Source organism: Phocoena phocoena, chromosome 17 (assembly GCF_963924675.1).
Source record: "Phocoena phocoena chromosome 17, mPhoPho1.1, whole genome shotgun sequence".
Lineage (NCBI taxonomy): Eukaryota > Metazoa > Chordata > Mammalia > Artiodactyla > Phocoenidae > Phocoena > Phocoena phocoena.
Genome location: NC_089235.1, coordinates 39895772 through 39910959, shown reverse-complemented (window position 1 = coordinate 39910959; position 15188 = coordinate 39895772). Strand labels below are relative to the sequence as shown.

At 39.2% G+C, this 15188-nt stretch overlaps 1 protein-coding gene across 2 annotated transcripts in view; it reads right to left on the bottom strand.

The window, feature by feature from the left end:
- ESRP1 (epithelial splicing regulatory protein 1) overlaps positions 1-15188 on the bottom strand; it is a 57344-nt gene that overhangs the window by 4554 nt on the left and 37602 nt on the right. The window contains exons 14-15 of one of the 2 annotated variants that reach the window (XM_065895068.1): positions 5805-5955; positions 1908-2017 (exon numbers count right to left, since the gene is read on the bottom strand). In XM_065895068.1, the coding sequence (XP_065751140.1) occupies positions 1943-2017; positions 5805-5955 (226 nt within the window). In that variant the 3' untranslated portion in view covers positions 1908-1942. The remainder of the gene's footprint in view (positions 1-1907; positions 2018-5804; positions 5956-15188) is intronic. The other variant, XM_065895069.1, reaches the window with a different exon arrangement.

The following is a 15188-nucleotide window of genomic DNA, read 5'->3' as shown; positions in this document are numbered from 1 at the left end:
TCAAGGTCTAGAAAATAAGCAAAGACTGAGAAACTAACACAGGCCAGAGGACACTAAGGAGACAGGCCAACTAAATGTGAAATCCTTGACTGGATCCTGGAATAGAAAAAGGACATTAATGGAAATACTGGTGAAATCTGAAAAATGTCTGTAATGTAGACAGTAGTCAAAAACATTGCCCGTGTAATGATTATTGTGATCATAGCAACAAAATAGTTATCTGTATACATAAAGAACTTTAGTTTGTATAACTTTATACTCATTAATCCACCTAATTCTCACCCCCCAAAAATGTTACATATGTAGAAGAGATTTTTTCCCGATTTTTACAGAGAAGGGAAATGTCACCTCTAAAGAATTATCATCTCCATATGTATGCAAAATATAGTTGTAAATATAGTTAAGAAGCACTTGTTGACAGATATAAATTTATGAGCTGACCCTGCCCCTTTGAGATCCTAAGAGTATGAGACTTGGAACTCACACTGAAAGTGGGGGGTACAAGAACCCTGGCCATCTGAGAAGGCATTCTTTCCAGCCCGCCATCACAATCTCCTTCTCTGGAGGGAAACTTGGGCGTCTTTAATAGACTGTGAGCTGTCCTTGGGGGTCTTTTATGACCAAAAAAAGAGGCATATCTACAGTAGTTCTTGGGGCAGTCAACAAATATTGGCTGGTTTGAGAGGACTAGGCTACATGAGAAGACAGATAGTGTGACTTTTTTCTTTTATTGATTGACTGATTGATTGATTGATTGACTGATGGCTGTGTTGGGTCTTCTAGATTTAGTTTAAAAGAGAAGAAAGACATGCAACAAAAACCTCACAGTCATTTTGGAATGGAGCATATTTAAAAGTATACCCAGATGAAACTTAAAACCATTATGCTAAGTGAAATAAGCCAGTTATGAAAGGACAAATATTGTGTTATACCATTTATAAGGTACCTAGAATAGTCAAATGCATAGAAACAGAAAAGAGAATAATGGTTCCCAAGGTGCTGGGGAAAGAGGGAAAGGAGATTGTTCAATGTATTTAGAGTTTCAGTATGAGAAGGTGAAAAAGTTGATGGTGGTAATGTTTGCATGACAATGTGAATGTACTTAATGCCACTGAACTATACACTTAAAAATGATTAAAATGGTATTATATTATGTATTACTTTACTACAACATTAAAAAAAAATGAAACTAGGAAAAAAAAGTGTAACCAACTCGATATAATTATCATATGACTCAGTGATTCTACTCCTAGATATATACCCAAAATAATTTAAAATACTCAAATTATTTGTACATAATTGTCCATATCAGCACTATTTACAATATCCAGAAGGTAGAAATAGCCCATATGCCCATCAACAGATAAATGAAATAAACAAAATGTGGTATAGCCATACAATGGAATATTATTCAGTCACAAAAAGGAGTGAAGTACTGATACATACTACAACGTGGATAAACCTCAAAAACGTGAAATGAAGCAGATTGGTTGCCTGGGTCTATGGGGAGGGGAAATTGGGAGCTACTGCTTAATGGGTATAGGATTTTCTTTCAGAGTTGATAAAAATCACTCAATTGTATACTTTAAAATGATTTATTTTATGTTATGCGATTCTTACCTCAATTAAAAAGAAAAACAAAAGAAAGGAAGCATACCCAACCTGTATTCCACATGATATGAATAAATTTCCGAATGGAAAAGTATTTCCATATATGTTGCTTAGATACTATCTACTTAGATGACAACCTTAATTCCAGTCTCCATTCCTTCTAAGATTTCTGACATTCTTACATCACATGAAGGGAAGATGGCAACTGCCACCTGACTTCTAAAAAACACTTTGAGATTCTTGACCTCTATTTGTTTGGCCCTTTATAATTTAACTTTCACATCATAGAGCCTTACCTTCTTTTCTGAGGATGGTCTAACTGCTGGGGCCCTTAAATACAAACCCATTCTTTGGATAGAGTCCTGGCCTGGTCATTTGTGTGTACAAGTCCATCCTCGGTTGCATACTAAAATGCAAGTTAAAACAAACAGGATCAAAAGATGGACAAATTGTCACTATGGATGGTTAGTATTTCAACTGAATAGATCTACCAACTGAATTATAGGACATTTAGACCATAGGAAACAAGTTAACGCTGATACAAGCCATACATGTAACTGCTAATCCCAAGTCGTCATTTCTTACTTAACTCGTCTAAATACCATAAAAATCCCTACTAGGAGGGAGGTTAGATTGAACACGTGGATAGAAAAGGAACATCGTACTACAACGCCACCAAACACTTCAGATCTTGATAATAGTACAGTTTCCATCACACCACAAGTGTGACTAGATATCAAATATTTGAGCACCAACTATTTTCAAGGTATTCTACAATAAGCCCAATATCTCTATATAACTTGGTGAACTTTAAATAGTATTAGATATATTTGTAATATCAATCTAATTCTCTCAGCAGTGCAGCAAGTAAAAAGCAGTGAGAGGCCCAAGGAGATAATGAATAAAGTCAGTACTTCGAGGAGAAACAAAAACTAGCACTACTGAAAATGCGAAGCCACTGACGGTAGAGGTTAATGCAAAGAGCAAGTGAAAAAGTTAAAGGACTTATATAAGGATACCTAACAGCCCATTTCAGAATAAGAGGCCCATCAACTAAAATACAGACACAGATTTATTTCCATGACCAGAATGACATCCTCATCACCAATATTTTTATAGTAGTATTTTTGCCTTCGTAAATTCAATCCTCATTCTATTAATCTCATTTATCAAAATGGGCCTAACTCGGGTACTTTTACAAGAATGAAGATTTGATAGCAGAACCCGTGTCCTGCATCTTGCTTTAGCACCAGAATTCTTCCCTTTTGGTAAATCCTTGCCCTTTCCAACTTTACAGCCTCCTCGACCCCAAATGAAGTATGGAAAAATTAAGTTGGAGTAGTTTTATAGAAAGAATTTTGCTGAGGATAGAGGAAACATACATCCCAAAATTAAAAATAACATTTATAAAGATGACATATGCCATTTTCTATATAATATATATATATATTTAAAAGACAGAAACAGAAACCATTAAGAGATTTCATTCATTCAACCAATTACTACCAAGGATTTGCTTAATTACATAAGTAAATTATATAATTATGTAGGATGAATCATGAATAACCAACAATCAAATGAAAACCTCCCATGAAATCAGCAACAGCAAAAAATGCACCATAGGTAAAGACAGACACAGATTACACTTGAGAACAATTTTTTTTAAAAGCCATCCATTGATTTCTGTCTTGTGACAAAGCCATATCTAAAAGAATCTAGACTCTCATGGTTAGTGGCTATTACTAAAATAACTGAGAACAGGCAAAAATAAATAAGGCAAGGAAGGACTCTTAAACGCAGTAGAAAATATCAGCTTTTCTGTAAGCGTGATATGAAATTAGGTTATATACAAAAGATTTTGAAAGTATGCATTGTAACTACCTTAAAGCTCAAACTACTGAAGAATAATATGATATACTGAATTAGATAATTCAGGTTCCTATGTAATCCTACTTTATTGATCCAGTTCATAAATTCCAAGCACTTCAGAAATGAAGGCAAATGCCTTGAGACAAAATAATTTCACAGAATCTTTGTGCTTCTGATTATACTAGGTCTGCTCCAACCTTGAATGATTCCCTAGAAGCTACTAGAAGATAAAATAACTTCAGGGACTTCCCTGGCCATCTGGTGGTTAAGACTTCCAATGCAGGGTGTATGGTTCGATCCCTGGTCGGGGAGCTAAGATCCCACATGGCTCGCAGATGAAAAACCAAAACATAAAACAGAAGCAATATTGTAACAAATCCAATAAAGACTTTAAAAATGGTCCATTTTTTTAAGATTTAAAAAATCTTTAAAAGATTTTTAAAAATCTTTTAAAGAAGTAAATAAAATTTTTAAATAAAATAACTTCAGTCTGTAGCAGTTTATCTTAATTTTGAAGCATGTCAACCTTTTAGCCATAAATCTAGAAATAGCTGCTATTACGTGTTTGTGGTATAATAAATACCCACAAAAGCCAGCCATGGCACTCTTCATAGTAAGAGCAATTTTGCTTACTCTCATAATCAATATATGTGTATGACCACTTAATTCTATTCAGTGTGAATGTAATAAAAGTTAATTAGTCAAAACAAAAGAAATCAATTCAACTGACTACTAAAACCAGAAACTTTGCTTATACTTTCTAGAACTGGAAAACCATGGGAGAAAATACAAAACTCAAATGTATTCCCCATGAGATTAAATAATCTTTTCAGGGCTTCCCTGGTGGCGCAGTGGTTGAGAGTCCGCCTGCCGATGCAGGGGACATGGGTTCGTGCCCCGGTCCAGGAAGATCCCACACGCCACGGAGCGGCTGGGCCCGTGAGCCATGGCCGCTGAGCCTGCGCATCCGGGCCCGTGCTCCGCAACGGGAGAGGCCACAGCAATGAGAGGCCCGCGTACCGCAAAAAAAAAAATAAATAAATAAAAATAAATAATCTTTTCAATAGCCTTCAGTAAAATTCTCTACTCTTTTCATAATCTAGTGAATCAGACACGAAGTTCGGAAAGTAAGATTTTTATTCCTGCAAGGGTTTCCAACAGGCAGCATAATTGTTTAGGGAAGAAGTATCTACTGATCTCTGAAAAATAGCTTACTTCTGGAAAGAATGTGCTAAGCCAAGCAGTAACAAAAGATAACTTCTGTCCACCTTCATTCAGTCTTTCACTATCAGACACAGCTTTTCATCATTTGTCAAAAAATATTCCATCATGGTAACTTGGTAGGTTTGGGGCATCCCCACTGACATCATGTTTAGCTGAGCTCCACAATCCTCCATGATTCATGGATACCAAGAGCTTGTAAACCTGTTCGAAGAGTGAAATTGGCACCTGCAGGCACAGCCCTTATCATGCTGTACTGTAAATGCTCAAGGGCTATTTTAGGATTTGATGATTATGCCTACAAGTGCTTCTCAATTCTGAAGACTCAAGCACAGCTCAGCTCCAGGAGGAAAGACCATTTTTGCTTTTAGTGCAATTAAAAGGCTGTAAGATACTGATTTTCAAACGTTGCAGGAAAGGAAGGAGTTCGGGTTCTAACCATGTGATTTAAGGAAGGAAAGGTGTCCGCTCAGGTGAGATGACAATGAGAAGATTTTGCTTGCTGTTAAGGAGCTCTTACCAAGCTGTTCTTAAGTCAAAGAACAGCTGATGGACACAGACAGTCGTAGAAAAACTGACAAGAGTAAATATCAGTTTCACAAGACTTAATAGATCATAAAAGACTCACTGAATATCTTATAGCTCATTTTAAGGAGTTACCATCTAAAGATTCACTGAGTCACCCTTATTTTTCCAGATTAGGCAGAGAGGCCTTGGACTACTTTTTAAATACTCCAATTCCACGTCTGAGGAAAATTCCTTCTTAGCCAATCTTACTATAGATGGAAACACCCACATCACGGTGTGCCCTAAAGAGCTTTCTCAAAGCAGCCCAATTGGAAAAAAGAAAAGCATCAATAGATTAAGCTGAAGTAATTAAAACAGCACGGAAAAGCCCCAATCCTATTAAAGGGCTGAGTTTGAAGTTAGCACTCAGACAACTAGTCCCCCTGACTTTGACTCTGGTTCTTCATAAAGAAAATCTATTTATTAACACGTACACACGAGTTTCAGAGAATTTGCTTCTTTCCTGGATGCATTCTTTAGGCTCATCAACTTAAGTAATAAGGGCACTGAGTATTTTTCTTCTTCAAGGTACTGACCTGGTAACCTTGGAAGAAGTTAAGAATTTCCTTAACTCCAGTATTGTAGGCCAGGCCCTGCATTCTGACCACCGTGCCAGGCTGTGGAGGGACACCGCTAAGATTAGCAGCTGTAGGGAAGTAGCCAAGACTATTGGGCGAACCTGGGGGGCTAAAGGGAGAGAAAGCACAGTGAACCAATAGAAATAGACAATGTCTAATATTTACTCTAAAAACATTAGTTACTTAAGGAAACAGACTTTCTCAAGGTGATCTTTCTTAGAATTCTTAGAGTTATCTCTCCCAAGACAAGTACACCATAGCTATTCTGTCCCACAGCTCCACAAAAGCCGAAAGTTGAAAGACAGAAGGGTTAATGCAGAGTTAAATACAGGGTTTCCCCAAAGATCCAGTTCTGTCTGAGAGTCCTAAATGAAGGAAGGAGAGAAGGAAACTTCTGCAGGCACTCAACCACAAAGCACCGCTTCCAAAGCCGAGCTCATTGATGATTAACTGGCTAGTTATCAGGAATACTAAGGCATGAAAAGGCATGAACGCAAAGGAATAACAGAAACCATAGCCATAGAGACCAAAAAGTATACAAAATGATTGCTCCAAAGAATAGACCGTTTTACTCCGATACACAAATGTACAACACAGTAAGTAGAGCATAATACGACAGCAAAGTACTATAGCACCCATGAGTTATTATTTCCAACCTGACTGAAAAAAAAATGTGTGGGGGGTGGAAAGGAACAAGTAAATTGGAAGGGATGCATAACAAACTACATCAACCACCATTAACACGAGGGGAAATTGATGACGGGTCCTCTTTGTGTATCTGGGGCAATTACCTCCAAGGAACAAAAGCCACATGAATACTTAATCATTCTTCTTCTTTTTTAAAAAAATGTTTATTTATTTATTTGGCCACACTGGGTCTTAGTTGTGGCACTCAGGATCTTCATTGCCACGTGCAGGATCTTTAGTTGTGGTAGGCGGGACCTAGTTCCCTGACCAGGGATCGAACCTGGGCCCCCTGCATTGGGAGCACAGAGTCTTGCGGGCCTCTCACTATTGTGGTCTCTCCCGTTGCGGAGCACAGGCTCCAGACGCACAGGCTCAGTGGCCATGGCTCACGGGCCCAGCCGCTCCGCTGCACGTGGGATCTTCCCGGACCGGGGCACGAACCCGTGTCCCCTGCATCGGCAGGCAGACTCTCAACCACTGCGCCTCCAGGGAAGCGCGGGAGCACAGAGTCTTAACCACTGGACCACCAGGGAAATCTCCCTAAGCATTCTTTATGTGGTAACTCAACTAATTACTGTATTATGAAATTAGTTTCACCGTGTCCCTTACCCAATCTGTTTGCCACCACAGTTAGTTGCTAGATACCCATATTTAAAAATATGGGCTTCCCTTGTGGCGCAGTGGTTGAGAGTCCGCCTGCCGATGCTAGGGGGACACGGGTTCGTGCCCCGGTCCGGGAAGATCCCACGTGCCGCGGAGCGGCTGGGCCCGTGAGCCATGGCCGCTGAGCCTGTGCGTCCGGAGCCTATGCTCCGCAACGGGAGAGGCCACAACAGTGAGAGGCCCGTGTACCGAAAAAAAAAAAAAAAAAAAATATATATATATATACACACACACACATAGGGAAAAAAATTTTTTTAAGTAGTCATTAGCTTAAAGAGCAATAAAGACCCACAGCTTTAGATTATTAACTCTTATAAATCATTCTAAGTAAGTAATTATCCCATTTCAAAGACAAACACATAATGGAAGGGACTAAAAATCTTTGAGATTATCTATCCTACATAATCCTAACTGATGGGTTAATAGGAATGATACCAGATGGTGAATCCAGTCCCAGACTCCATTTTATGCCTTTTTTTTTTTTTTTTTTTTTTTGCGGTACGCGGGCCTCTGTTGTGGCCTCTCCCGTTGCAGAGCACAGGCTTCGGACGCGCAGGCCCAGAGACCATGGCTCATGGGCCCAGCCGCTCCGCAGCATGTGGGATCTTCCCGGACCGGGGCACGAACCCGTGTCCCCTGCATCGGCAGGCGGACTCTCAACCACTGCGCCACCAGGGAGGCCCCTCAGACTCCATTTTAGTAGCACAGTAACCTTGTGAAAGTCACTTAATGTCTCTGAATTCCAATTTTATCATTTGTTAAATGGGGATCACACTTCCTAGTTTCACATAATTGTTCTTCAGCTTCAATGATTTAACATATCAAATTACTCCACAAACCATAAAATGCAGTAATTTCTTGTTCTATTATTATTCTCACTCTTGCTATTTCCATAATCATTCTTCCATTTCATTTCTAAAATATGGGAGCCTGAAAAAATATTACTTGACATCAAGCTGCCCATAACTTGTTAAGTCTCTAAAACAGTGATTCTCAACTTGTCTGCATATTAGAGTCACTTAGTGAGATTTTTACAACTCCCCGAGGAGAGTCTCTTTAGAGATCAAGAGTCAATCTGTGTGTAACTGTCAGAGCAAAGAGAGGGAATGCTGAACTTTAGGCCTGAGAAGGACTTTAGCCATCATTTAGCCACACCTCCTCATTTTTACAGAGATGGAAATGGAAACTAAGAGTTAAATAATTTCCCAAAGGTCACACAACCAGTTAGCTCTTCACAAAACTGAAGAACTACCCAGATTTCTCAACTTCTAGTTCAGTATCTCCCTATACAAGCACCATTCATTCAAAGACCATATTTGCTCATGTCAAATGCCTGATAGATACTAACACTAATACTCAAAGACTATCAAGACGTCTGTGTATTTTGCTGGGTTACTCAGACTTTCCACACTGGATATGAAAATCAGATCATTTCCATAGTATACAACTTACTTCTATGACTCTGAACTGGCATATTCTATGCCTCTGGTTAAAGATCTCTTATAAATTAAATCTAGGTATCTAGTATTGGGCTGGCCAAAGAGTTCACTTGGTTTTTTCCGTAAGATGGCCCTAGTAGCACTTAGTTGTCTTAACTTCATTTGAAACAATTTTGTTAGATTGCATTGTGACAGCTGTCATATCAGCATGCATAAAAAAAAAAAACATCAAAATTGGTGATTTTTGTGTAGCTATTTTAATATTGAAGATGGGAGAAAAAAAGCAACATTTCCGGCATATTATGCTTTCTTATTTCAAGAAAGGTAAAACGCAACTGAAATGCAAAAAAAAACGATTTGTGCAGTGTATGGAGAAGGTGCTGTGACTGATCAAACGTGTCAAAAGTGGTTTGCGAAGTTTTGTGCTGGAGATTGCGAGCTGGGTGATGCTCCAAGGTCGGGGAAGACCAGTTGAAGTTGATAGTGATCAAATCGAGACATTAATGGAGAACAATCAATGTTACACCATGCAGGAGACAGCCGACATACTCAAAATAGCCAAATCAACTGCTGAAAATCATTTACACCAGCTTGGTTATGTTAATTGCTTTAATGTTTGGGTTCCACATTAAGTTAAGTGATAAAAACTTTCTTGACCATATTTGTGCATGCAATTCTCTACTGAAACATAACGAAAACGTTCCTTTTTTTTTTTTTTTTTTTTTTTTGCGGTACACAGGCCTCTCACTGCTCTGGCCCCTCCCGCCGCGGAGAACAGGCTCCGGACGCGCAGGCTCAGAGGCCATGGCTCACGGGCCCAGCCGCTCCGCGGCATGTGGGATCTTCCCGGACCGGGGCACGAACCCATGTCCCCTGCATTGGCAGGTGGACTCTCAACCACTGCGCCACCAGGGAAGCCCGAAAACGTTCCATTTTTAAAACAAATTTGTGACAGGTGATAAAAAGTGGATACTGTACAATAATGTGGAATGGAAGCGATCGTGGGGCAAGTGAAATGAACCACCACCAACCACACCAAAGGCCAGTCTTCAACCAAAGAAGGTGATGTGTGTATATGATGGGATTGGAAGGGAGTCCTCTATTATGAGCTCCTTCCGGAAGACCAAATGATTAATTCCAATAAGTACTGCTCCCAATTAGACCAACTGAAAGCAGCACCCAACAAAAAGTGTCCGGAATTAGTCAACAGAAAATGCATAATCTTTCATCAGGATAACACAAGACTGCATGCTACTTTGATGACCAGGCAAAAATTGTTACAGCTTGGCTGGAAGGCTCTGATTCATCTGCTGTATTCACCAGACATTGCACCTTCAGATTTCCGTTTATTTCGGTCTTTACAAAACTCTCTTAATGGAAAGAATTTCAATTCCCTGGAAGACTGTAAAAGGCACCCGGAACAGTTCTTTGCTCAAAAAGATAAAAACTTTTGGGAAGATGGAATTATGAAGTTGCCTGAAAAATGGCAGAAGGTAGTGGAACAAAATGGTGAATACGTTGTTCAATAAAGGTCTTGGTGAAAATGAAAAATATGTCTTTTATTTTCACTTAAAAACCAAAGGAACTTTTTGGCCAACCCAATACCTTCAAAATACAACCAAGATAAAATAAAAGTTATCTAACTAGAAATTTAAGGCTATAAATGACAATTATGTTCAGCATCTGTAGGGTAGCACCTATTCCAATGAAGCCAAAACACAATACAATTGGGATTCACATCTTTATTCTTTGCACTAGGATTATCTGCTGTAGACAAGATATCTTAAGAAAAATTAAATAATCTGTATCTACCTGACAGGACATGAGAATAAGAATTTTCTCTCAACCTAAATTCCAGGTCTTTCAGATTATTGAAATAAAAAACAGCAAGAAATAAAGTAACTTATGGAGTAAAAATGGTAGTATAGAAAGAAGGCAAACTTACACGTAGAAAATCAAATACAGTTTGCTGAATTATTACTAGAATAAGCCAGTTTGGCAAGGTTAAAAGATGTAAGATCAATGCACAAAATAAATTAACTACATTTTTATACACTACAATGAACAATCCAAAACGGAAATTAGGAAATCAATTCCATTCACAATAGCATCAAAAAGAACAGAATATTTAGGAAAAAAATTTGACAAAGAGCAAGACTTGTACACTAAAAACTATGAAACACTGTTAGAAAATAAACGATCTAAATAAATGGAAAGACAGCCCATGTTCATAAACAGAAGATTTAATTTTGTTAGAATGGCAATACTATCTCTAAATTGTACAGATTTGATGCAATAGCTATCAAAATTCCAACTGGCTTTTTTGCAGAAAACGACAAAACTGAAGCTAAAACATATATGGAAATACAAATGACCCAGAATAGCCAAACTTTCTTAAAAAAGAACAGAGTAGGAAGACTTACATTTCCTAAATGCAAAACTTACTCTAAAGCTACAGTAATCAAGATGGTGTGGTACTCCCATAAGGGTAGGCAATGATCAATAGAATAGAATTTGAGAGGTGAGAAATAAACCCTTACATTTATGGTCAATTGATTTTTTTTTTTTTTTTTGGCCACGCTACACAGCCCATGTGATCCCAGTTCCTCGACCAGGGATCAAACTCAGGCCCATGGCAGTGAAAACGTGGTGTCCCAATCACTGGACAGCCAGGGAATTCCCTGGTCAATTGATTTCTGATGAGGGTTCCAAGACAATTTGATGAGGAAAGAAGTCTTTTCAGTAAATGGTGCTGGAACAATGAAATATCCACATGCAAAAGGATGAATTTAGACCTCTACCTCACTCCATATAAAAAATTAATTCAAAATGATAATATACCTAAGTGTAAGAGCTAACACTACACAACTCTTAAAAGAATATGTAGTGGGCTTCCCTGGTGGCACAGTAGTTGAGAGTTCACCTGCCGATGCAGGGGACGTTGGTTCGTGCCCCAGTCCGGGAGGATCCCACATGCTGCGGAGCGGCTGGGCCCGTGAGCCATGGCCGCTGAGCCTGCGCGTCCGGAGCCTGTGCTCCGAGACGGGAGAGGCCACAACAGTGAGAGGCCCGCGTACCGCAAAAAATAATAATAATAATAATAAAAAGAATATGTAGTAATACACTTTCATGACCTTGCATTATATCTGACAACAAAAGTATAAGTGAGAAAAGAAGAAATAGATAAGCTGGACTGCATCAAAACTTAAAACTTTTGTGCTTTAAAGGACTCCATCAAGGAAATCAAAAGACGACCCACCCACAGACTGGGAGAAAATATTTGTAAGTCATATAAGCTCTCCTACCTAAAATATATACAAAAATTTTACAACTAAAAAGCAGTAAGAAAAATAACTCAATTTAAAAATGTGCGGGGACTTCCCTGGTGGTCCAGTGGCTAAAACTCTGCTCTCCCAATGCAGGGGGTCCAGGTTCAATCCCTGGTCAGGGAACTAGATCCCACATGCTGCAACTAAGAGTTCACATGCCGGACTTCCCTGGTGGTGCCGTGGTTAAGGATCCGCCTGTCAATGCAGGGGACACGGGTTTGAGCACTGGTCCGGGAAGATCCCACATGCCGCGGAGCAACTAACTGAGTCTGCGCCCTAGAGCCCGTGAGCCACAACTACTGGGCCTGCGTGCCACAACTACTGAAGCCTGTGCGCCTACAGCCTGTGCTCTGCAAAAAGAGAAACCACCGCAATGAGAAGCCTGCGCACCCCAACAAAGAGTAGCCCCCGCTCGCTACAACTAGAGAAAGCCCGCATGTAGCAATGAAGACCCAATGCCGCCAAAAAAAAAAAGCCAGTCACAGAAGACCACGTATGGTATGATTCCATTTATATGAAATATCTGAACAAGCAAATCCATAGAAACAGAAAATAGATTGATAGTTATTTAGGGATGGGGGAGGGGCAAGTAAAGTGGGTAGAAAGGAAGTGAACGGGAGTTTCTGCTAATGGACACCAGGTTTCCTTTGGGGGTAATGGGTTACTCTAAAATTAGATTGTTATATTATCTAAAAATTAGTTTACACAATTGTTCTAAAATTAGCAGCACAACTCTGTAAATACACTAAAAACCACTGAATTGTATACTTAAAATAGGTTAATTTTATGATATGTAAACCACCTTAATCAAGCTGTTTTTAGGACTTCCCTGGTGGTGCCGTGGTTAGGAATCCTCCTGTCAATGCAGGGGACATGGGTTCGAGCCCAGGTCCAGGAAGATCCCACATGCTGCGGAGCAACTAAGCCCATGCACCACAACTACTGAGCCTGTGCTCTAGAGCCCAGGAGCCACAGCTACTGAGCCCACACACCACAACTACTGAAGCCCGCATACCTAGAGCCCGTGCTCCACAACAAGAGAAGCCACCGCAATGAGAAGCTCGCACACAGCAACAAAGAGTAGCCCCTACTCACCGCAACTAGAGAAAGCTCGTGTGCAGCAACGAAGACACAATGCAGCAAAAAATAAATTTATTTATTTAAAAAAATAAGTAAATAAATTAACTTTTCAACTAATCCAATTCAGTTAAGCACAATTTACAGTCAATGTTTGAGATATTTAATGCTTTCCATGGAAAGTTACTCAGTTATCAGAAAATCTTAGCCTTTTTCAAATCCCATATAATTTAAGGAATGGTAGGGAGTGCTGTATGTTTTAAGGGAAACAATTTTAAACATAATAGCTTCAAAGTATAAAGTATAAATGGATTAGGCCATCACCACAGAATAAATGGATTATGCCATCGCCACAGAATAAGGATAACGTAAAAATTATGTGCATTTCCTTTGTGGCGGTGGTTTAGAGAAAGATAAGGAATTTTTTAACCACACCCTAAATAACGGCAAAAAGAGAGCTGTCCATCAAAACAAGACTATGCCAGTAGCTCATCCTAACATTCATTTTAAGTCATTGTTTTGGGTTTTTACCTCCATTTTATCTTTAGTTAGGTTTCAGATTCTCAAGTGTCAGTATTTATCAGTCTCAGATGTACATGGTAACAATAATGTAACTGCTACTCAAAAGCTACAGAGGTTCAAAAATTGATAAAACTACAAAGGAACCCAACGGGTTAGGGGCCAAATGAGTGAGTCAATGTAACCCTGAACTCCGAGGTCCTACAGTGCATGGAGGGACTGTACCGCATCACATAAACTAACAAGGAGACTGCACTTGAGCTGGGTAAGAAACCCTGTTGGAGTTGCCTGAATGGGCAAAGAACTGAAGGGAGATGAGAGGAAATGAAGGGAAAAAGTAAATAGCACAAGAAGGGTCTCCCCAAAAGTTTATATTCAGAAAACTGCTAGAGCATCAGAGTTATGAAGATATTACTGCTGAGACTCATTCAGCAAGTCACACTGAGATTGCATTAAGAAATTACTGAGGACTTCCCTGGTGGCACAGTGGTTAAGAATCCGCCTGCCATTGCAGGGGACATGGGTTTGATCTCTGGTTCGGGAAGATCCCACATGCTGCAGAGCAACTAAGCCCGTGCGCCACAACTACTGAGCCCACGCACCACAACTACTGAAGCCTGCACGCCTAGAGCCCGTGCTCTGCAACAAAGAGAAGCCACTGCAATGAGAAGCCCACGCACAGCAACGAAGAGTAGCCCCCCTCACCACGGCTAGATAAAGCCTGCGTGCAGCAACGAAGACCCAATGCAGCCAAAAATTAAAAACATATTATAAAAAAAAAAAGAAAAAGAAACTACTGAATGAAGCACACCAGTGACTACATTATAAAGTTGGTGAAGATTTCCTCCATGGCAGTACTCCATGTTCTCTCTACGTATTTGGGTAAAAACTTTCAAACCCAATGTACAGAAAAACTATATTTCCCTGAGAATTAATGACTTTCTTTCCTTTGAAATTATGAGTTTTGTAATTCAAGTTTCCTCCTGCTCAGAGCCTATCATTGTTATGCCAATATTAATTTAATTGCCTAAGATTCTGTTGTCAGACTATCAAATATTTCTTCCTATCATATTTTTTCAAATCCTAATTTACATAATCTAATTTTTATAATATTTTATGTACCCTAATAACTCATAGAAAATTCTTTGTAGAGCAGGGAAAGATATGAAAGTACTGAAGGCCAGGGTGTCTAACAACACAATATATACTCTATTGGAAATAATTCTCATAACACCCTTTCATCTAATAATTACAAATTACTAAACATTGGTAACACTGATGTTATCAGGTAGCATTCCAAAATAGAAGTAGTCATAGCACGATAATATTCATATTTTGAGGACCTGCCATATTTCTCTAGAGGAGAGAGGATCAAAGCATTATCTGTCCTATTAGAAAAAGAGGTTAAGGGAAAAGAAGACTATATTCTCTCCTCTGGATGAGAGGACATTAACATAGAAAACTAAAACACATTAATTAAAAAACACATAAAAAACATAGAAAATTAAAACACATAAAACACATTTACATAGAAAACATGCCGAGAAGTCTTGCAAAAAGAAATCTGGTTTCTACTTCTTGCAAAATTACTGCACCGAGCCTTTGTATTAAGGTTATTAACACCCCTA